Here is a 24,795-nt window from a genome sequence, read left to right as displayed (position 1 = left end):
CAAGGTTCAGATTATTCCTGATTCCCTGATTAGTGGTGTAACTGAGACATGATGCTATTTCAGCTGACAGTTCATTTTGGGTAAAGATGCCTTACCTTTCAGGTGGTTAAGATTCTGACAGCTAAGCATCCATTCTCCAGGATTCTGGGCCACCATGAAAGCTTCGAAGAGGGTAGCAGGAAAGAGATTGACTGTATCAATCCGGTAGTTCTTGTTAGTTAACACCTGGCCGTGGAAGAAGGCTGCATGCACATCCACTTCATTACCCATACCAAAAAGATACCATCTGACTCTGTCCTCTGCACACATGGAGAGTCCTGGGAGACTTCCAAAAGCATATCCATTCACAGCTGTAAGCCAAGAGCAGAGATTGTGACTCACAGACATTGGTTCCTGGGACCAATAGTCATCTCTATAGAAACAGAATGAATTTGGGATGGAAAATACATGACATATATCCTGCTGCTATTCCTCCCTCCTCTACCCACATCAGACATGGCTAATCAATCACAGCGCTCTTATTTGAGACCTGAATTCAGCCTCAGGAATTTTGTCAACACAGCATTAGCAGATGAACACAACACCGAAGATGAAACCTGTTTTCTTTCTCCGTTAGGAGCTATCCTCATTAGTATGTGTATTGTAAATACAAATATGTGCTTATATTCATACTTACATACAAAATGTCTACACATAAACTTTTATAAAGACTGAAGGTTATTTAGTAATCAATTGTGTATCATGTTGATGGGGTAATCTGAATGACTTTAATGTTTTCTTTCTGCTTATCAGAACTCTGCCAATTTTCTACAGTGAATATGAATTATTTGTGTAATAACACGAAGAAAGCTTTTTTCTTTTCTTTTTTTTAAAAGATTGGCAGAAAAAATTAGAAGAGATGTGGAGGAGGAAAAAAATGCAGGGGAAGGATTGTAGGGACAAGTACCAGAGCCACAAAGCCCTTTAAGTCCAAAGGCAGAGTGATGTAAAGACTTTTGAAGAAATTTAGGATCACTATTCAAACTCGGTGGTCCTAGAAGTAAGGGGAAAATTGGTTTTCAGGGGTGCCTGGGTGGCTCGGTGGGTTAGGCCGCTGCCTTCGGCTCGGGTCATGATCTTGGGGTCCTGGGATTGAGTCCCGCGTCGGGCTCTCTGCTCAGCAGGGAGCCTGCTTCCCTCTCTCTCTCTCTGCCTGCCTCTCTGTGATCTCTCTCTGCCAAATAAATAAATAAAATCTTAAAAAAAAAAACTGGTTTTCAGTAGCACCATGAATTATACAACAGAGGTACAACAAGACCGACCCAAACTAGATGTCTGAGTATCTTTTTCTAACATCTATTTTTGTTTAGTGCAGAACAGAGGCAGGATTGAAGTATAGAAAGAGGGCCTTCTAGCCAGAAATAAGCAAAAAGTTGGTGAAAAAATTCTGTACTTTGTTAGTCAGTTATTTTTCTTATTTTTTTGTATTATCAATTTGAGTAAAGATTATTTTGAAGAAGCTAAACATGAACAAAATTTATACTTCTTGGTCTTGTTGATGTTAAGAGATGTGACTTTTTTCATGCAAATTCTGAGCGATAGAAAACTTTACTAAGCTCATTATTTTGTGTCTGAGGGCACAATTAAGAACTAAGGAGGGATGCCTGGGTGGCTCAGTTGGTTAAGCGACTGCCTTCACCTCAGGTCATGATCCCAGCGTCCTGGAATCGAGTCCCATATCCGGCTCCTTGCTCGGCGGGGAGCCTGCTTCTCCCTCTGCCGCTGCCTGCCTCTCTGCCTACTTGTGATCTCTCTCTCTCTGTCTCTCTCTCTCTCTCTGACACATAAATAAATAAAATCTTAAAAAAAAAAAAAAGAACTAAGGAGAAACCTAGGCAGTAAAAAAAGCATTTCTAGAAGAAACAAAGTGAATTAAAAGTTAGAAAAAAAATGATGCAGATGAAAAATGTATGAGTAAAAGAAATACCTTGTAGAACTAGTGGTTTGAACTATTTTCCTAAATACGGTTCAATGCTTTATGATATAAGTATAATTTTAAACATTTAGTTTAATAAATTTAGGCTGCCTCAAATAATTTTGGGGATGAGTTTGAAGGTTAAACAAATATATAAGTAAATATAACATGCATATACATTAAACCATAATTGATGATGTTTTCTACTTATTAGATTGGAAATAATTTGGTGTATCCAGTTTTACTAGGCACAGAGTTTTGATTTGATCTGTTTAGCTGAATACGGAGTTGCACATTTAATATGCCTTCTTATCAAGGCCAGTCTAGAAACACACTACTTAGTGATGCCTGGGTGGCTCAGTTTGTTAAGCATCTCTCCTCATACCAGGTCATGATCCTAGGGTGCTGGGATCAAGCCCCACATCAGGCTGCTTGCTCAATAGACAGCCTGCTTCTCTCTCTGCCTGCTGCTTACCCTGCTTGTGTTCTCTCTCTCTATCTCTCTCTGACAAGTAAATAAGTAAAAATCTTAAAAAAAAAAATAAAGAAGCACACTACTTATTCATGTGAAGGATAAACCGAGCAGACCTAATAGATCAAGAAAAATAAGACCAAAATTAACACATCTTCTATAATCTTACAATACATCCTGTTACTCTCCTGGAAGTCTTCATCATCTTTGTCAACTTTCTCTGGTTCAGAGCAATAGGTTTTAATGTTGTCATCTAGGTACCAGCTGAGATTTTCATCCACCACAGAAAACATCACCACAAATTCTTGGTCAATATTTTTTTCTTTTTCATTATCCAGAGAATCTGAAGTGAAAATTACTGTTTTAGTAGAAGTTAGTCTTTAACATGTATTTTTAGCAGGTGATTTATAGCTTTAAAGATTTATTTTTCTTATAAAGCACAAATCTGGATTAGTCACTTCTATTTAAAAAACATGGAAACGCTAGGAAATTTTATAGTCAGTGTCCAGGGCTTGGAGATCCTCATATATCTGAATATCCACTGACCACATAATTATTCAATAGTCTTTGGCAGATGTGAAGGTTGGAATTTAAAGTTGTGTGTATATGCTCTGGTCCCATAAGCTGAGACAGTAAGTCTTTGCAGGTAACTCATTATCCCAGTAAGAATTAGATCTCAAGCTCTTGAATTATGTCGTCTTTGTCATGATGCTAGAAATAGATACTGTGATCCTGTATTGACCAACACAATACAGATAGCTACAGACCTATCATCACGGAGTGCTGCTAAGGGGGTCACTTTCAGTAAAGTCATACATCTCTTCAACACCACTGTTGGAAATTACATACAGCAAAACCTATCTTCCAGGAAAGCATGTTTCTTACTGTTTAGCAATGTGTGTGAATGCTTGTTCCATGTATCTCTTCTTTTTTTCCTGTCCTGCTTTTTCTTTCCTTTTTTTCTGGATTCACCCCCCACTCAACCTTACCTATTCAATCATAACACAGAAGAGTTGACTTATAATTAAAAAAACATACTGCCCTGTCTCCTGCCTTTTGGTCATACATTGTGGCCAACAATGAAAAAAATGTACCTTTTTTACAGATTATTAAGGGTCCGATGAGTCCTGAGGCAATATCTTTTGGAGCATCAATGTGGGAATGGTAAATCCTGGTCACACAATTGCTATCTTCCTCACCAGGACTCTGGTCTTTGGTGGCATCCAATACGTATGTGTACTGCTCGCCTGGATACACTTTGTCATCTGCTTTGTGAAAATCTGTCGTGTTGTCAGGATAGATGGCCCCTGGGAAGCAATATGCGATAAAGTTACAAAGTGAATGTATTTGAACTTAAATAAGAAAATAGATGCTCCATTAATTTTTTCAGCAAACATTTATTCAATTTCTAGTATGTGCCCTCTTGGGGATGTAGTGATGTCCTGTTGGAACACAGAGGAGTGAAGGAGTGAGAGGCTAATGACTAAGGGGTCTGGAAGCTTCACAGAAAATTTGGTCATTATTATTTTTTATACTTACTGAATCTTAAGGGAGTAGTAACAGAGAATAGTGACTTTTGGTTTGCAATTTAAAGAACCACTTTTGCTTTGGGGTCATGGTATGGAAGCATGAGCAAAATGGCTACTTTCTATTATAATTTGGAACATCTTATATGATATCAAATTTTTGCCCATGAAGTAACTACGGATTTTTAAAAACTTTGTACTTTAAATTTTGGAAATTTCCAGAAACATGTAAAAGCCGAGAAAATAATATAATGACCTTCCACGTACCTGTCAATTGACTTTAACAATGGTAACTCAAGGCCAATCCTGTTTTATCTATACCCTCACCTGCTCTTATCTCCATCACCATTGAATTATTCTAAAGCAAATTCCAGGCATCACATAATTTCATTCATAAATACTTGAATATGTACTTCTAAAAGATAAGAGCTCTTTTTTCTTTTCACAGAAACACAATATAACTACCATAACTTTAAAATGAGTAATGCCCTAATATACCATTAAATCGTAAAAAAGGAAATAAGACGGTAGTCAACCTCCATGTTAGGAACATATTTGTTTGTTTCAGAAGAACAAACAAAGATATATGGTCAAAACAATCACCTTCTAAAGCAATACCTTTTTAAAAAAGAAAATTAATAATTAAAAAAATCTAATTTTATCTTCATTTCTAGAATTAATCCTTATAATTTCAGTTAGCATGGCCTCCGCATTTTCGCTTATGATAATATCTTATGTTCATTGAGCTATTACTCAATATTACTATGTACTATATTACTATATACTATATACTATAGTATATATAGTACCATGTACTATATAGTATAGTATATACTATGTACTATATAGTATAGTATATAGTATATATAGTACTATGTACTATAATATTACTATGTACTATTATTGTCCCTATTTTATATACGAGGACACTGAAGCACAGAGAATTTAAGTAACTTGCCTAAGATCACTCAGCCAATAAAAGTCAAGGCTGAACTTGAAACTTGGTCTATTACTTTCAGAGTCTTTGCTCTTATCCACAAGAAAACACCACCTCTTTTAATCATTACCATCATCGAGTACTAAAAATGAGTTTATCTCAAGTTAGGATGGGATGGGACCATGGCCACAGTATGTTCACGCGTAGGAACCTCAGAGGTGAGACAATCCCTCTTTCAAGTCCTGTTTCTTCCCTCTGGATGTTTGCCTTTTCTAGGCCTTAATGCCCATTGCCTAGTTCTCTCATTCTCTTTGGCTGGGAGGGAAATCCCCATTCTCACTGACTTACTCACTCTATCAGTCTGCCCAGAAGTCTCCTTACGTTCACACTTCAAAAAGCAAGTGCAACCGAGGGAAACAGCATTATTATGATGAACGAAAATACTTGTTAATAAAATCGCTTAAAGCTAAATGACACAGTGATAGGTCTTATCCAGGAGGGGAGGCCATAATCTTACAAGTTAAAAAAGTGCTCCTACTGAGAAGTTAGAGGAAACTCCAGCTAGAGTATGAGCTGAACTTACCCTCATGTTCCTTACGGTAAGTTATTCCGTGCGGATGAAAAGTGTAGGGCCTAGAGGCAAAGTTTTTTAAGTGTACATAAACGTTATCTCCAGTTTCAGCTTTGATAATAGGGCCTAAAAACCCTAGCCAGATGGGTTTTTCTAAAACCGTTGTAAAGGTTTTGTCTGTGTACTGAAGATAAAGAGCCTTCTTATAGATCCTTCCAATTCTATTTGGGCCATTTTGAAGATAGACATCGGCATGCTCCCTGCAAAGGAAAAGAAGACAACTCTATCAGAAGTCATCATTTCAGGGGATAACGTTATAATTACAACATCTCATGTGATTAAAGAGAAATTAATAACCACATCACATGAAATGTTTGCCTATTGTTGTATGGATGCTTCCCAAAAAATGGAGAGGAGAGAGGGTACTCATCCTGTTATTTTAACTGTGAGGCGTCCGACCTCAAGTGTGTAGCAGAGAATCATGTGCGAAGGCACCATAAAATATGGTATATCTTACCAGAGTATTTTTCTACAGGATTTTTATGTTGAAACCCAGAGGCAGTATGAAAAAGAATACAAAATTACAGTGAAATATTAAGATAAAGCAGTTATCTGCTACTAGCTACTAGAAAAAAATGAGTTTGTAAGCAGTTAATCTGGATATTTGAGACTTTGGTGTGTGCATATGTTTTGTTTTCTTATATAAATTAAATTTATGATGCTAAATTAGTTTTACCATTTGTATTTCTTTTAGCATCACTAAGCCAAGATTGGAATTGATGCATGCAATATGTGTGGGTTTTAAAATTACCTTTGGATTCAAATTACCCTTATGTTCTTTTAATCCCTTGCTACTGAAAATACTTGAACACTGAATATTTACGTTCTGCTTAGTGGCTGATTCGTAGTTGCTCAAAACGCTTCTAAAAATATTAGCAAATTAAATTATAACCGAGCAGAAAAAGGAGGAGAAAGAAAGACAAGAAAGGAAAAGAAAGTGAGTTTGCTATTCAAACTTGAAAGTGATGCTTATGTTGTCCTTAACAGAAGGCTCTGGATCGCTCAGGGAGATTGATTAGTGTTACCCATTTAGGAGGACGCGCTTAAAACGTGGACTTTGGCAAGCCCCGCCACAAATAGGATCTCCTCCAGAAGAATAAAAGCTGCTAACACTCAGGCTAATGATCTGAGGTTTGTGTTTCTTCCTATAAGAGAGAGAGAGAGAGAGAGAGAGAGTGTGTGTGTGTGTGTGTGTGTCTTGCCAACATTCACCACAGTGACCTTTGATTCTTACGGTTTCTACTCAACCCCCGTGGAGCCGGAAGTTTGAATGGACAATAAACTTCTGGACAATAAACTTCGTCTCATTTCCACAGCTGTAAACTCATCGGAGAGAGTGAGAGAGACGTTTCCTTCTTTTCTTCAGGACAAGAGGAGAGCTTGTCTGGGAGTTCTGGACTACTGTTGCTGCAGAGTTTAAAGGCCTAGTTGTTCAGAATTCTAGGGTTGCAGCCTAATAATTCTTTTCTTTTCTTTTTTAATTTATTTGACAGACAGAGATCACAAGTAGGCAGAGAGGCAGGCAGAGAGAGAGGAGGAAGCAGGTTCCCTGCTGAGCAGAGAGTCCGATGCAGGACTCGATCCCAGAACCCTGGAATCATGACCTGAGCTGAAGGTGGAGGCTTTAACCACTGAGCCACTCAGGCGCCCCACAGCCTAATATTTCTTAAGTTTTAATGTGCTTGCGGATCCACTGAAGACCTTGATGGAAGGCAAGCTCCTGAGCCCCAGTGCCATTGTTTCTGATGGTGCGTATCTGGGCTGGGGCTCAGGCATTCATAGTTAGTAACAAACACCCCCGTGTGTTGTGTTGCAGGCATTCAGCACTGGGCCATGGCTAACCTGAATATCAAAGACTCCAAAGTGAAGGGGAAGAGAGCTGCCTAATCCCAGACACAGTGGGATTTCTTGGGAAGGCGAGACAGAAAGGTGGCAGGCTCTGTTTCCCGGGCCTACTGTGGTGGTGGCCAGACCTCTGTTGGTATAGTTGCATGAGGACATCTGAGTACATCTGAGAACGGGAGCCAGTGAGCAGAGCTGCTTGGCAGAGGTTCCGGGGGCTGAGCTCCGGCAGCAGCAGCAGGTGCTGAAAACAGCAGACCACCATGCCTTGGATTGACCAGAGGACTCTCGCGACGAGTAGCTCACCCTTGTCACCTTGTCACCATATAACGACGACGCCATATCTCTCAGATTGCGGGAACTCCGGGATTCTCAAATTGCTCACTGAGAAATGAACCCTTTTTGATGGGAAGGGGGCCAAGCTGGGCATTAGAAAACAAAGAAGTGACCTCTTTTGCTGCATTTCTCCTAACTGTTTTCATTTTCGAATTGTTTGAGTTTCCATTTCATTAGAATAAAATAGAAAAACAATTCAGGAAGGCTCAGAGAGATTTCAAGAACATCAAAATGCATGGGAAAGCAGCAGGACAGAGGGGGTGAATTCTTCCTCTAACAGGGCAGAATTAGCATGAACAGGGGGAGTCCTCATAAGCAGATGTTTTAATAACAGCAAAATTCTGAGGCACTGCAGGCTACTGAGATTAAAAGCAGATTCATCCAGTTGGGACTGCCCTGAGAAGGTTCACAAGAATACAATTTCAGTGAGGCACACAGCGAGAGCACAGCTCACAGTGCCCAGATGGAGTTCCTCTCTGGTCACCCCAGCAGGCCCTGGCACACTCAGTCTTAGACAAGCCCGTCCAGGTCTGAGGGTAAATTTTCTCCAGTGTCTCCTAGTGGTAGGAGATGGGTCCTGATGATATTTAAATTCAGATTCTAATCCGTGTTCTAAAATGCCTTCTTGATTTACATTTTATGTAGGCCCTCAAATTCTTAGGGCTTCACTCAAATACACTGTGTACTTGTATTTTCTGAGCGTGACTCTGAAACACGTGAGAACATGTCACATCCCCTTTCAATAAAATGCAGTGGGTTTTGTCGGAATGTCTTTGCTGCATGGAAGTTCCTCTGTATTAATCACCTCCTGATACAGGAGGAGCATGGCCTAAGCCTTGGGATTCACTCTTTGTAGCCAGAGATTTGGGGGAGGCAAAAACTGCTTTTGAAATAATTGATCAGAAGTTATAACATTTTCAGGGTTTTTGACATTTGGAATTCCTTTTATACACACAGCAATATGTGAAATATGTTTCCCATCTTTTCTTTTTTAATAAAATTAACTTAACCAAATTGGGAAATATTTCGTATCATATAATATGATATTCTGAGGGAGGTCTATTTGATTATGTTCTGTCTCCAAAGGAACATCAAAGGATCATTAGAAGATGTCTATTTAATTTCAAGAGCACAGCTTGGGGACAAGGGTCAGTTACTAGAAGCTTACAGGAAGTTTGCCAGTCAGATAAGCAGTCAAAAGAATCCATTATAGTTGATCTTTGAACCAGATAATTCATATTAAATGTAGTTCTTCCTGTTGAGAATTTTAACAGACTCTTTTCTACTCATTACAATAGATACTACCTCCCTGTTGGTAATCACATCCTTTTTTTTTTTTAATCCCCCCAGCTTCTAGAATCCTATAACCAACACTTAAAATTTCTGGTAGATTCTCACTCAGAAGTGAGTTTTTAATGGTTGTGGAATTAAAAAAAAAATTTTATACTGCCTTAGTAAGATGATAATAATGCTACATCCTTCCATAAATTCAGAATGCACTTGGGTGGTCTTGGTTTATGTTTAGGCATAATTACTAAAATATGGGTAATATATGGGAAAAGTTTCTGGATTCTTGGCTTCACCAGTCGAGACACAGAACATTAGTTTTCCATTGCCAAATAACAAATTATCACATAGCAACTTCAAACAACACCCTCTGATTGTATCACAGTTCCGTGGGTCGGAAGTCTGGCACAGCGTGACTGACTTCTCTGCTCAAGTTATCACAAGGCTGACATCAAGGTGCTTTCTCATCTGGATGTGCTGGAGAAATCCACTTCCAAACTCAGTCAGGTTATTGGCAGAATTCAGTTCACTGCAGTTGTAGGATTGACATCCCCACTTTCAGCTGGATGTAACCAGGCTGGATGTAAGCTGAGGACCTGACCCATCTCCTCACAGCCACTATACTCCTTCTCAAGGGGCCTTTTCCAAATGCAAGTCAGCAGTATATTCTTGAATCACCTCAAATCTCTTCTCTTTCTCTTCTTTCACTAGGAATTCTCTGTTATAGATTAGGTGCACCCAGATCATTATCCTATTTTATTTTTATTTTATTTATTTATTTGCTTGTTTATTTATTTATTTGCTTGTTTATTTATTTAAATTCAACGTAGTCAACGTATACTATATTATTACTTTCAGGGATAGAATTTAGTGATTTATCATTTGCATACAATACCCAGGGCTCATTACATCAAGTGTCCTTTTTTTTTTTTAAGATTTTATTTATTTATTTGACAGAGAGAGATCACAAGTAGGCAGAGAGGCAGGCAGAGAGAGAGGGGGAAGCAGTCTCCCTGCTGAGCAGAGAGCCCGATGCGGGGCTCGATCCCAGGATCCTGGGACCATGACCTGAGCCGAAGGCAGAGGCTTTAACCCACTGAGCCACCCAGGCGCCCCTCAAGTGTCCTTCTTAATCTCCCAGTTACCCATACACCCACTGTCCCTCCAGCAACCTTTAGTTTGTTTCCTAGAGTTAAGAGTCTCTGATGGCTTACCTCTCTCTCTGTTTTCATCTTATTTTATTTTTCCTTCCTTTCCCTTATGTTCATCTGTTTTGTTTCTTAAATTCCACATGAGTGAAATGGTATGTATGGTATTGTCTTTCTCTGACTGACTTCTTTCACTTAGCATAATACCCTCTAGCTCCATCCACACTGGAAAAGGCAAGACTTTATTCTTTTTGATGGTTCAGTGGTATTCCATTATATACAATACCACCTGTTTCTCCATTCATCCGTCGACAGATATCTGGACTCTTTCCATAGTTTGGCTATTCTGGACATTGCTGCTATAAACATTGGGGTGCATGTGCCCCCTCTGAATCACTATGTTTGTATCCTTTGCATAAATATCTAGTAGTGCAATTGCTGGCTCATAAGGTAGTTTCCTTTTAACTTTTAGAAGAATCTCGATACTGTTTTCCAGAGTGGCTGTAGCAGTTTGCACTTCTACCAACAGCGTAAGAGGTTCCCTTTTCTCCCCATCCTTGCCCACATCTGTTGTTTCCTGAGTTGTTAATTTCAGCCATTCTGACAGGTATTAGGTTGTATCTCATTGTGGTTTGGATTTGTGTTTCCCTGATGATGAGTGATGTATTTTTTCATGTGTCTGTTTGACCATTTGTATGTCTTCTCTGAAGAAATGTCTGTTAATTTCTTCTGCCCATTTCTTGATTGGATTTTTTTGTGTTTAGGGTGTTGAGTTTGATAAGTCCCTTATAGATTTTGGATACTAGCCCTTTATCTGGTAAGACATTTGCAAATATCTTCCCCCATTCCATAGGTTGCCTTTTAGTTTAGTTGTTTTTTTTTTTTAACATTTTATTGATTTATTTAACAGAGAGAGACAGAGAGATCACAAGTAGGCAGAGAGGTAGGCGGCGGGGGCAGGGGGTGGGGAGCAGGCTCCCCGCTGAGCAGAAAGCCCGATGTAGGGCTCTATCCCAGGACCCTGAGATCATGACCCAAGCTGAAGGCAGAGGTTTAACCCACTGAGCCACCCAGGTGCCCCTGCCTTTTAGTTTTGTTGACTGTTTCTTTTGCTGGGTCATCACCTTATTTTAAAGTCAACTGTACCATCGAATATAATGTAGACCATGAGAGTGATAGCTCTTGATACGTACAGGTTCTGGAGGGTTAGGGACACCTCCAATGTGATGGATAAGAAAATGGGGCCTTTGGTGATATGCCTAGGTCATGAGAATGGAACCCTCATAAATGAGATTAGTGCCTCATGAAAGAGGTTCCAGAGAGATTCCTAACTTCTTCCACCATGTGAGGATGCAATGAAAAGGCTATGAACCAGGAAGAGAGCTCTTGTTGGTACCTTGACTTTGAACTTCTCAGCTTCTAGAAAAATAGATTTCTGTTGTTAATAAGCTACCCAGTCTGTGATATTTTGTTCCAACAGCCTGGACAAAGACTGCTGGACATGCTGGTAATCAGAGACAACAAAGGGAGAAACAAATTGCTACCTAAACTCATCTTTACAAAAAGTTTAGTATAGTATTGGTGAAATTGCTAAAGTTCTGTTCAGTAGTCACTGCTCAGATTTATTTTTTAAAAAGATCACAGGAAGAGTGACCAGTGCCCTTTAGAGTTTACATGACTCTAGGCTGTTGCTGAAGCCACAGATTATCAAATCTATGTTGTGCAACTTCCTTAAGCACAGAGGAGACACAAGAGTATTTAAAACCAAAGGAATTCTCTGTCCCCCAACCCTCCTCCCCCACCATTCTCAATAAACTCCCTCTCTCTTCTCTCACTTCTGGAATTACAGACTTCTTTATAGAAGCATGCTTGGGGCAATGTTTTGCATTTAGTTTATGTCTAGTGAAGCTGATTTGATTTTTGATCATGAATAAGAGCAGAAGAATGGTGGATGGGAGCATGGAGTATAGCGGTACTTTTTTTTTTAATGTGTTTTGTTTCCCTATAGAAACTGCATATAATTTACATTGTATTTAATCAGGGAAAATACTGCACTATAAAAATAGTTTGGTGGAGTCATGAAATCAGGTCACATTCCTAAGAAGAAACTACTACCTAAAAACCTGACTTAAAGAAATTATGCAAGGTATTACTTTTGTTTACGATCGGTTATTTTAGGTCAGAAACTTTTCTTATTGTATATTACAAAACTAATAACGTAATGATTATCTTTTATTGTGAAAATTTTCAAACATGCATAAAATGAATGAGAATAGCATATACCCATCAACAGAATCAATGATTATGAAAATTGGTATACTTGCTTAGCTATTTTTAAAGATACAATCTTAGGAGCTGATGGTCATTGGGTTCATTTGTGCTTTGTCACCATTAGAATACATTTTAAAAGTAGTGAGCATTGGTTATGGTGATAAATATTTAATTAGCATTATTAAAAGTGATGACCTTGGTATAAATTTCCATTATAAAAACATCAAGAACGATACTCTTGCATTTCTGTATGGTGACTATTGCTTGAAATAAGAGGGGGGTTCACCTAAAACATGAAAACCTTTAAGTTACACAGTTTTTTGGGGGGGATTACTATAAGTATCTCACATGTTTTGTACCTGTGTGATGGACCAAGCACTATACTGAGAGCTTTACATGCAGCCGCTCTTCAAAGAACACTACGAGGTAGTCTTTATCTCCATTTTACAGATTAGCAGGCTGAGGCTGAGAGAGACAAATTGAATTAACTGTCCGGAGTCATCCAACAAGTATTGAGCGCAGTAACACCATATTTGCTAAAACGGTGTTTGATTTCTATAAATGATGTTTTAAAGGATTAAAAGACATTTTATTCCTACCTACTAGTAATCAATAAGTGGTATGATAAACATAACATTTTACACTGTCATTATTTAAATTAAGGAACTTTCGCATAAACAGACAAGAAGACTGAATCCTGATGAGAGATAAAATAATAACCAGAGGAGATAAGAAGGAGTGCCCGCAGATTCCCCCAGGACTGAGGGGAAAGGAATTAGGCAGACTTTCCCCCTAGCCAAAAATGCCCAGGAATTTAGAGATTTAGTAAAGTTTCCTGGATTCCCAGTCCACATTTTGCAGTTTCTATATACTACAAATTAATAAAATATTTTATCTTATTGCCTTTATTTTTTAATTGCTAGTTTATAAATTTGGTCTTTAAACAATAAACAACAACAAAAAAGAGTGACTTACCTGTCAACTGAAATAAGTTTCTTCTCACTGTCAGAGGCATAGTCCCAAGTTGTTTCAATAATTCCAATGTAATAATGTTTCTCTTTCGCCCAGGCTGAGTTACTATAGAAAAATAGAAAAATACCCAGCCACAAAGTCTTCATTTTTTTTCCTCTTGGAGCTTAACAAGCAATGAGGCGAAATCAGAAGTCGGCAATTTTATGCTTTCTTCCTTTGTTTGCTTGATTGACACAGCTTAATGTTGCACAAAAGTAAATTGTTTCGTCAAAGCAAATAACGTTTCCCTCTTCAGCTCAGTTCTGGTAAACTCAGAAAGAAAAGTTTTCCGTTGCCAGGCTTCTCTGATTACAAATAAAAAGTCAACAGTTATTGTTGGAGCCGCTAGAGTGTGCATAACTCTGCTTTCTTCCATTTATTGTGTAAATTCCAGGAGGGCAAAAAACATCGCTAAATGTTCCCTTTGTTCCTCGAACAATAAGCCACAGTACAGTGCTCTGCAAGCAGTGAACTCTTAATAAATCAGGAGGAAATTATGCAAAACAGTTTAAAACATGTCACTCTTCACTTTTGAAACAGCTAACAAAACTTAGTTGCAACTTGGTGTGATACATAACATGATATTTAGTGTGCCAAATTTAAGAAGCCCACAATAAGAATCTTATTTTGAAGGATTTATCTATTTTGTATGCTCTGCACACATCTACATAGGAAGTTTACCACATTATTCTGCATTGCTATATGCAAATAAATAATAGAGCATAACAGGGGTTGATAATTCTGTCTTATCATCAAAGAAATCAGACATAAGTAAATTTGTTTGCAAAAGCAAAGGTTGCTCTTAGTAAACAGAAGTTTATTATCAGAAGTAAATAGAAGTTTATTAACAGAAAACTCTGGTTGTAACACTGCACATTTTGTGTTAATATAGCCTTTTCCTCAAGAATCTTCAATTCATTATTCTTTGTCTGAAGTTGTTTATAGAAACAGACTGGTATAGGAGAAAGGACCCTGATGTTTGTACAATCCAATAATTTAATAGGTGTTCCCGAGAGAGTCTGCTGTGCACCAGGTCCTGTTCTAAGCACTGGGGGTACAGCGGACATGAATCCCTACCTTCATCAGCCTCATTTTAATTGTGAAAGACTGACAATGTACAAATGAAAAGTGAAACAGCTAGTATGAGCGGCAAATGCTAGGGAGAAAAATAAACTGGAGAAGGACAATGATGAGTGCCAGGAAAGACAGCAGGATGATCAAAATCCAACGGCACATCATGTCACATCAGGCATGATATTTAACCCTGGCCTCAGTTTCCTCACCTGTAAAATCTCAGTCTCGGCAGACTGTTATCCAGATGGTAATTGAAATGACCCACCATGTTAAAGCACGCAGAGATGCTGCTCTCACCGGGTCATAGTTATCTTACCTAACCAGCCTGATAGAGAAAACTGAGTCACATTGCCCAGGATGTTCCAAGACCTCCTTCCAGAGCTACCTTTAACTGTAGTGCCTTCATGCCCACTGAGAGGACCACTGGCTCAAATCAGTGCCTTGCAAGACACTGTTCCTTTTAAATATTGGAGCCTCGGAGCGGCTCCTATTTCCAAATGTTCTACTCGGAGGGGACATCTTTTAGCATAAAGGGAGAATGGCACAAAGCCACTATATGAGCCAGCAGCTTTCTGGACATTTCCTTCTTTCTCATCCTCTACTCCATGCTCAAACTCAGCCCTGAGGGACGTGAGGACAGAGTTCAGATCACAGCAACAGTCCTGTCCTTCTTTCAGCTAGTCTACCCCACTCCCACCCAAAAAAACTCCCCAAACAAACAAACACCGCTCAGGTAGTTACTGAGGGCTTCAGAATGTATATCGGTAGCATCCCATACACTGGGGGCAAAATGAAATGGTTAAACAGTAACACCCTGCCCAGTGGGAGTAAATATTTTATGTTGCAATGTAGGAAGGGTCACGAAGTCCATATTTCTGTCCTGTTTTGTGACAGTTACCCTTCCCGTTAAAAGGCATACAGCTGCTGAATGGCGGGAAGTGGGGAGAATACTCTGAGCCCCGGCACTGTCTAAACAAGAGAGGCCACTGTGGGCTAATAAGCAACTGGCCATTGACAGGTCATTTACTGCAAATCTCCTTACAGGGAATCCAAGGTTAGACCCAGAAGTGAACTTTGCATAATGTTGCAACTGAGAACTTCTGCGCTCAAGAAATGTGTTATAGCAGCATAAACTGGGGAGAGACAAGAAGACTGGGGCGCCCACAGGAGAGTCTCAGCGGACCTAGAGCATCACAAGAAAGAAGAGAGGAACCTGGATCGGACCAAATATCTCGTCCACTTACCTGTGTCTGTCCGAAAGCTGTTACCTCAGAACCCTGGGGTACCCCTTTATAGTTTGTTGTAAATAATTACTGCACAGCCAGGTTAACTGTTCAGTGACCTGCATAGAGACATAGCACCAGTTTTAATCATTTTCCACAATTTCTTTTTTTGTTCTCTTAAAGATTTCTGGATAGGGTGTCTTTTTTTTTTTAAGATTTTATTTATTTATTTGACAGATAGAGATCACAAGTAGGCAGAGAGGCAGGCAGAGAGAGAGGAGGAAGCAGGCTCTCTGTCAAGCAGAGAGCCCCATGAGGGGCTCGATTCCCAGGACCTTGGGATCATGACCTGAGCCGAAGGCAGAGGCTTTAACTCACTGAGCCACCCAGGTGCCCCAGGATAGGGTGAGACTTACCTGCATTTAGCAATTAAGATCCTAGGGCTTGAGGTGCCTGGGTGGCTCAGTCAGTTAAGCATCTGCTTTCAACCCACTGATGGTCTCAGTTTCCTGGGCTGGAGCCCTGCGTTGGGCTCCCCACTCAGTAGGGAACCTGCTTCCCTCTCTGCCCCTCCCCTCCCAACTTGTGCTCTCTCTCTCTCTCTCTCTCAAATAAATAAAATCTTTCAAGAAATAAAAAAATAAAAAAAAAGAGATCCTGGGACTGAAAATGGCTAAAATCAAGGAAGCTTTAGCTTTATTCTGTCTGGGAAGATTCAATCTCTCCTTATCTCCACTATTCCTGCTTATACCTTCTAGCTTCTTTTTGACTGATCCATGAAAACTGGCCTTTAAGTAAGATGGCAGGATTACTAAGAAACGGCCCACTAAGGACAGTATCTCCCTTTGCGACAGCAGGAAACAGTATAAAATCCCAGGTCATTCTGCACAGGACCAGTCAGACCACCATGAAGCTATCTTTTTCACAGGAAATTGTGTAACTCTGGAATTTTATCAGTGAGTGTGGTTCCAGACAGAACTGTGATAACAAGTCCCTTGACTTGAGCTAGTATAGCACAACCCTGGCTGACCCTGTTCTCTACTGCTTGGTTCATGACTATTTAGGGAGTGATCACAGACTGGGCTTTGGTTGTTCCATCCCCTTTGGCTGACCATTAATGGGTCAAAGTTCTCTCCAGCACATACTTGCAGGGGCAGCTGTCATAGGCAGGGGAAGAGAAAAGCCTAGACTCTCATTTAGCAAAAACATTGATGATGTTGAAGTCTACATTACAATGGGGAAAGAGATTTGTTTTTTAATGGCATAAGGATTCTAATTACTCTGTTTTTGTTTTCTTATGCTGTGAACAATGTAGAAATCAAAACATAGGATTTGTTAGCAATGAAAGAGAACCAGAATAGTAGACTTATTTTTATAAAAGATGAAAGAATAATTTATTCACAAGCTTTGATAACATACAACTTTAATATGTGACTTAAAAAAACCCAGATTTTATTTATTTATTTGAAAGAAAGAGAGAGAATGTGTGGGGAGAGGAGGGTGAGGAGGAGAGGCAGAGGGAGAAGCAGACTCACCGCTGAGCAGAGAGCCTGATGGGGGCCTATTCTCAGGACCCTGCTATCATGACCTGAGCAGAAGACAGATGTTTAACTATGTAAGTGACTGAGCCACCCAGGCAACCCATTGTGCAACTTTCCTGAAATATCTTCCTCTCTTGTTATGTTTAACCTCATTCCTTCTTGCTTCTGTTCCATACTGGGGCAATATATTCTGTGTAGGTCTTAACACTTTGATTTGTGTCTGGGTCTTAATTTATAAAAAATGACTCTGTGATGACACAAGAGGCCAATACCATTGAAAGAAAAGTCACAGTTCCCCTAGACACAAGAGACACACATGTCATGCAGGGCCAGAGTTGTTCAGGAGGCAGATGCAGATAAAGAGAAAGCACAGGCCACAGCTTTTGTTGGGGTTTGTGTACAAAAAACAAGACAGGGAAGAGTAAGTAGCTTATGACTGGCTAGTTTGAATCATCTCAGCAGGCTTTGGGGCATAGAAACAGTCTCTAGTTGTTTGGTACTAGGCTTGGATTGATTTAGGACAGAACTAATGGCTTGGTGTGTGGGCTACATAAAGGAGGTGGTTGGGAGTATGAAATCAGGGATTGGTTGTTTCACATATGAAAGACTGGTTCACTGGCAAGCTGTTCACTATCTCTAGGAATTAACTAGCCCTGGGAGGGGGAGTCTTTTCCCAGTCAGGAAGGTCCCCAAAGATGTCACGGCATGACAAAATACTGAAAATTACAAACACGGTTACTACGTATTTCATAGTGGAATTATCCCTTTACATGACTGTCCCTCAGTTAGACTGGGCTTTCTTGGGGCCAATGACTATATCTTACTTTGTCTTGAATCCCTGGCACTTAGCATAGTACTTGACACACAGCTTAATAAAAATTGAAAGAATGAGTAAATGTTGGAGGAGCAAGATGGCGGAGGAGTAAGAGACCTAAATTTCGTCTGGTCCCAGGAATTCAGCTAAATAGTTACCAAACCGTTCTGAACACTTACAAACTGAACAGGAAATCAAAGAGAAGAATAGCAGCAATTCTATGAAGAGAAAAGGGACCGCTTACTGGAAGGTAGGGCATGAGGAGAAGTGAATCGAGGCAATACATGGAAAGATAGAACAAGGAGGGAGGGGTCGGCACCCTGCAAACAGTAGAGCAGTGGAGCACAAAATTTGAAACTTTTAGAAGTCTGCTCCATGGAGGGCATCACTCTGGTGGCTAAGTGAGGGGCAGAATCCTCACAGGGGCAGTGTAGACTCAGAACCTGAGAGGCCACAGAAAGACTGGAGGTGTCTGAGTGTGGCAGAGCTCCCAGGTATCAGAGCTGAGAAGCAGGCTGCATTGACGGAGTCGAGGAGGGGGCTCTCAGCTCAGGGTTACCTTAAACCATGATCCAAGCCACAGTTGGGCCACTGCTCTTCAAGCAGGGATGCCACAGGTGGCATATCCAGAGACCCCCTCTTTACTCCCCTGGGACAGTGGTGCAGGAGTGTGCTGCAGGAATCTGCTGGATTTGGAGACTCCAAACAGGTCAGTGCGCCAGAGGTAGAAATAATCAATCATAGGCCAGGTGAGCACAGAGCACAGCCGGAGACCAGGGAGATAGGAGGGATTGACTGCTTTTCTCTAAGGGTGCACTGAAGAGTGGGGCACCAAGCTCTCAGCTTCTTGGGGTTGGAGATTGGGAGGCCATCATTTTCATTCTCTTCCTCTAAAGCTCTATGGAAAGCGTCTCGGAACAAAAGCTACAGAGAGCAAACCCGAGCAGAGTGCTTAGCCTGGCCCATGGCAAGGGAGGTGCAATTCCACCTTGGGCAAAGTCATTTGAGAATCACTGCAATAGACCCTTTTGCCAGATCAGCAAGGACATCCATCCAAGACCAAGTTTACCAATCAATGAGAATGGTGAAACTTCAGTGCTAGGGGAATACACCCCATAGAATTTATGGCTTTCCCCCCCATGATTCTTTAGTATTTCAAAGTTAAACTTTTAAAATTTTTTGTTATTTTTTTCTTTTTCTTGAAATTTTCCTCTTTCCTATATTAACCTATTTTATTATTTTATCTTATCAATACCTTTTTAAAAAATCTTTTTTAATTATCATTTTTATAGTCATATTCTATCCCTTCATTGATATATATATATAGATATATATATACACATATATATATGTATATATATATCTATATATATATATATATATATATATCTTTCTTTAAAATTTTGGAATACAGTTTCTTCTAACAGACCAAAATATACCCTAAATCTAGTGTATGGCTTTGTTCTACTCTCCTTCCTGATCACATTCTCTCCTTTTTTTTTCCTTTCCTTTTTCAACCAACTTCTATCTTATCAATTCCTTCTTTAAAATCTTTTTTAGTGTTCATCTTCACAGTCATATTACATCCCTTCATCATGTTTATCTATATATATACATATACATATATATAGGCAATACAATGACACTAAATTCATATCTGTCAATAGTTATCCTGAATATAAATGGGTTAACTTCCCCAATCAAAGGACACAGTGTATCAGATTGAATAAAAACAAGACCTACTGATATGCTGTCTCCAAGAAACTCATTTTAGACCCAAAGACATCTCCAGATTTCACATGAGGCAGTGGAAAACAATTTACCATGCTAATGGACATCCAAAAAAAAAAAAAAAAAAAAAAAGAGCTGGGGTGGCAATCCTTATATCACACAAATTAGATTTTTAAGCCAAAGACTGTAATAAGAGATGAGGAAGGACACTATATCATACTTACAGGTTCTGTCCAACAAGAAGACCTAACAGTTTTAAATATCCATGTTCCTAACATGGGAGCAGACAACTATATAAACCAATGAATAACAAAATCAAAGAAACACATTGACAATAATACAATAATAGTAGGGGACTTTAACACTCCCCTCACTGAAATGGACAGATCATCTAAGCAAAAGATGAATAAGGAAATAAAACTTTAAATGACACACTGGACCAGATGGACATCACAGACATATTCAGAACATCCCATCCCAAAGCATCAGAATACACATTCTTCTCTAGTGCACATGGGACATGTGCAGAATAGATCACATCCCGGGTCACAAATCAGGTCTCAACCCGGTACCCAAAGATTGGGATCATTCCCTGCATATATTCAGACCACAATGCTCTGAAGCTAGAACTCAATCACAAGAGGAAAGTTGGAAAGAACTCAAATACATGGAGGCTAAAGAGCATCCTACTAAAGAATGAATGGGTCAACCAGGAAATTAAAGAAAAATTGAAAAAATTCATGGAGACAAATGAAAATGAAAACACAACTGTTCAAAATCTTCGGGATATGGCAAAGGTGGTCCTGAGAGGAAAGTATATAGTAATACAAGCCTTTCTCAAGAAACAAGAAAGGTCTCAAATACACAACCTAACCCTACACCTAAAGGAGCTGGAGAAAGAACAGCAAATAAAGCCTAAACCCAGCAGAAGAGAAATAATAAAGATCAGAGCAGTAATTAATGAAATAGAAACCTAAAGAACAGTGGAACAGATCATCAAAACTAGGAACTGATTCTTTGAAAGAATTAGTAAGATTGATAAACCCATGGCCAGTCTTATCAAAAAGAAAAGAGAAAGGACCCAAATTAATAAAATCATGAATGTGAGAGGAGAGATCAAAACCAACACCAAAGAAATACAGTTATAAGAACATATTATGAGCAACTATACACCAACAAATTTGACAATCTAGAAGTAATGGATGCATTTTCCTAAAGACTATAAACTACCAAAACTGAACCAGGAAGAAATAGAAAACCTGAACAGACCTATAACCAGTAAGGAGATTGAAGCAGTCACCAAAAATCGCCCAAAAAACAATAGCCCAGGGCCAGAGAGCTTCCTGGGGGAATTCTACTAAACATTTAAAGAAGAATTAGTACCTATTCTTCTGAAACTGTTCCAAAAAATAGAAACGGAAGTAAGATTTCCAAACTCATTTTATGAGACAAGCATGACCTTGATACCCAAACCAGAAAAAGAACCCATCAAAAGGAGAATTACAGACCAATATCCCTGATGAGCATGGATGGAAAAATTCTCAGCAAAATATTAGCCAATAAGATCCAAAAGCACATTAAAAGGATTATTCACCACGACCAAGTGGGATTTATTCCTGGGCTGCAAGTTTGGTTCAACATCTGCAAATCAATCAATGTGATTACACTACATTAATGAAAGAAAGGACAAGAACCATATGATACTCTCAATAGATGCTGAAAAAGCATTTGACAAAGTACATCAGCATCCTTTCTTGATCAAAACTCTTCACAGTGTAGGGATAGAAGGTACATACCTCAATGTCATTAAACCCACCTATGAAAATCACACAGCAAATATCATTCTCATTGGGAAAAAACTGAGAGCTTTTCCCCTAAGGTCAGGAACACCCTAGGGCTGTCCACTATCACCACTGCTATTCAACATAGTACTAGAAGTTGTAGCCTCAGGAATCAGACAATAAAAAGAATAAAAGGCATTACAAATTGGCAAAGAAGTCAAACTCACTCTTTGCAGATGATATGATACTTTCTGTGGAAAACCCAAAAGACTCCGTTCCAAAACTGCTAGAACTCATACAAGATTTCAGTAAAGTGTCAGAATATAAAATCAATACACAGAAATCAGTTGCATTTCTATACACCAATGGCAAGAGAGAAAAAAGAGAAATTCAGGAGTCTATCCCATTTACAATTTCACCAAAAACCATAAGATACCTAGGAATAAATCTAACCAAAGAGGCAAAGAATCTGTACTCAGAAAACTGTAAAGTACTCATGAAAGAAATTGAAGAAGACACAAAGGAATGGAAAGGCATTCCATGCTCATGGATTGGAAGAACAAATATTGTGAAAATGTCTATGCTCCCTAGAGCAATCTACACATTTAATGCAATCCCTATCAAAATACCATCAACTTTTTTCAAAGAGATAGAACAACAACAACAACAAAAAAGAACAACAATAAAAAAGAATGAAGAAACAAAAAAAGAACAACAAACAAACAAAAGGAATGGGACAAATTATCCTAAAATTTATATGGAACCAGAAAAGACCCAGAGTAGTCAGAGGAATGTTGAAAAAGAAAACCAAAGTTGGTGTCATCACAACTCCAGACATCAAGCTCTATTACAAAGCTCTAGTCATCAAGACAGTATGGTACTGGCACAAAAACAGACACATAGATCAATAGAACAGAAGGGAGAACCCAGAAATGGACCCTAAACTCTATGGTCAACTAACCTTCAACAAAGAAGGAAAGAATATTCAATGGAAAAAAGACAGTATCTTCAACAAATGGTGTTGGGAATATTGGACAACCACATGCAGAAGAATGAAATTGGACCACTTCCTTACACCATACACAAAAATAAACTCAAAATTGATGAAAGACCTAAATGTGAGACAGGAGTCCATCAAATTCTTGAGGAGAACACAGGCAGCAACTTCTTTGCCCTCAGCCACAACAAATTCTTGCTAGACACATCTCCAAAGACAATGGAAACAAAAACAGAAATGAACTACTGGGACTTCAACAAGATAAAAAACTTTTGCACAGCAAAGGAAACAATCAACAAGACCAAAAGACAACCTACAGAATGGGAGAAGGTATTTGCAAATGGCATATCAGATCAAGGGCTAGTATCTAAAATCTGTAAAGAACTCATCAAACTCAACACCCAAAGAACAAGTAATCCAATCAATAAAGGGGCAGAAGACTTGAACAGACATTTCTGCAAAGAAGACATCCAAATGGCCAACAGACACATGAAAAAGTGCTCAACATCACATGGCATCAGGGAAATACAAATCAAAACCACAGTGAGTTACTACTTCACCCCAGTCAGAATGGCTAAAATTAACAAATCAGGAAATAACAGATGTTGGCAAGGATGCAGAGAAAGAGGGAATCCTCCTACACTGTTGGTGGGAATGCAAGCTGGTGTAGCCACTCTGGAAAACGGTATGGAGGTTCCTCAAAAAGTTGACTATAGAGCTACCTTATGACCCAGCAATTGCACTACTGGATATTTACCCTAAGGATACGAATGTAGTGATCTGAAGGGGCACGTGCACCCAAATGTTTATAACAGCAATGTCTACAATAGTCAAACCATGGAAAGAACCTAGATGTCCATCAACAGACAAATGGATAAAGAAGAAGAGGTGGTATGTGTATACACACACACACACACACACATATATATATATACACACACACATACATACAATGGAATACTATGGAATACTATGCAGCCATCAAAAGACCCCAAGATTTGCCATTTGCAATGATGTGGATGGAACTAGAGGGCATTATGCTAAATGAAATAATTCAATCAGAGAAAGATAATTATCATATGATCTCACTGATATGAGGATTATTAGAATCAAGAAAGAGGACCATAGGGGAAGGGAGGAAAAAATAAGACAAGATGGGACCAGGGAGGAAGACAAACCATAAGAGATTCTTAATCTCAGGAAACAAACTGAGTTGCTGGAGGGGAGGACGGTGGGAGCAATGGGGTGGCTGGGTGAATGACATTGGGGAGGGTATGTGCTGTGGTGAGTGCTGTGAATTGTGTATGACCGATGAATGACAGACCTGTGTACCCCTGAAGCAAATAATACGTTATATGTTAATTTATAAAAAAGAGTGAGTAAATACTAACTATAGGAATAGTCACTAACATCAAGTAGAGCTTTATAGTATGCCAGAGCAGTGTCAAGAGCTTTATAAATTTTATTTCATTTTATCTTAACAATAACCAATTGGGTAGATGCATTAGTTTTCCTTTTTAAAAAAAAATTTCTTTTACTGCTGCTTTAACAAATCACCAGCAACTCAATGGCTTAAAACAACATACATTTAGTATTTTCAAGTTCTATATGTCAGAATTCTGACCCCTGCATCACCGGCCTAAAATCAATGTGTCAGTGGGGCTGCATTCCTTTTTGGAGGCTCTGGGAAAGAATCCATTTCCTAGCCTGCTCCAGTTCTTAGGAGCTGCCCACATTCCTTGGCTTATGTGGCCCCCTTTTATTTTCAAAGCCAACAATGGCAGGTTGAGTCCTGACATCGTATCACTCTGACCTCTTTTGCCTCCTTCTACTGTTAAGGACTCATCATGATAACTCTGAATAATCTCCCTATCTTAAGGTTTGTTGATGAGAAGCCTTAATTCCATCTGCAAACTTCATTTATTTTTGCCATGAATAGTAACATAGCCATAGGTTCTGAGGATTAGGATGAGGATAGCTTTGGGGGAGGCCATTATTTTGCTTACAGAATATCACGAATAGGTATTATTATTATTATCTTCATTTTATAGGTGAGGAAACTATGGATAAGAGAGTTTTTACACCTTGTGGAGGACCCCATAGCTAGTGAGTAGAGTGGCTGGAATTCAGGTTTGGCCTCCATGACCCAGAGATGCACTATGATCCTGAGGGCATTAGAACATGGCTTGAGACTATGTTGGGATGAGCTTCCCAGTCTC

General features: G+C 39.2%; 1 protein-coding gene across 3 annotated transcripts in view; it reads right to left on the bottom strand.

Moving 5' to 3' along the window:
- The window catches only part of LOC123939803 (ceruloplasmin), a 58,821-nt gene extending 45,064 nt beyond the window's left edge, over positions 1–13,757 (bottom strand). For 2 of the 3 annotated variants that reach the window (XM_046001709.1, XM_046001710.1), the window contains exons 1-5: positions 13,380–13,757; positions 5,473–5,720; positions 3,521–3,733; positions 2,596–2,769; positions 96–350 (exon numbers count right to left, since the gene is read on the bottom strand). In XM_046001709.1, coding sequence (XP_045857665.1) covers positions 96–350; positions 2,596–2,769; positions 3,521–3,733; positions 5,473–5,720; positions 13,380–13,522 — 1,033 coding nt within the window. In that variant the 5' untranslated portion in view covers positions 13,523–13,757. The remainder of the gene's footprint in view (positions 1–95; positions 351–2,595; positions 2,770–3,520; positions 3,734–5,472; positions 5,721–13,379) is intronic. The other variant, XM_046001711.1, reaches the window with a different exon arrangement.
- Between the last annotated feature and the right edge of the window lie 11,038 nt (positions 13,758–24,795).

This window comes from Meles meles, chromosome 4 (genome assembly GCF_922984935.1).
Source record: "Meles meles chromosome 4, mMelMel3.1 paternal haplotype, whole genome shotgun sequence".
Lineage (NCBI taxonomy): Eukaryota > Metazoa > Chordata > Mammalia > Carnivora > Mustelidae > Meles > Meles meles.
The sequence above is the reverse complement of the archived record's forward strand: the minus strand, read 5'-3'. Positions and strand labels throughout refer to the sequence as shown.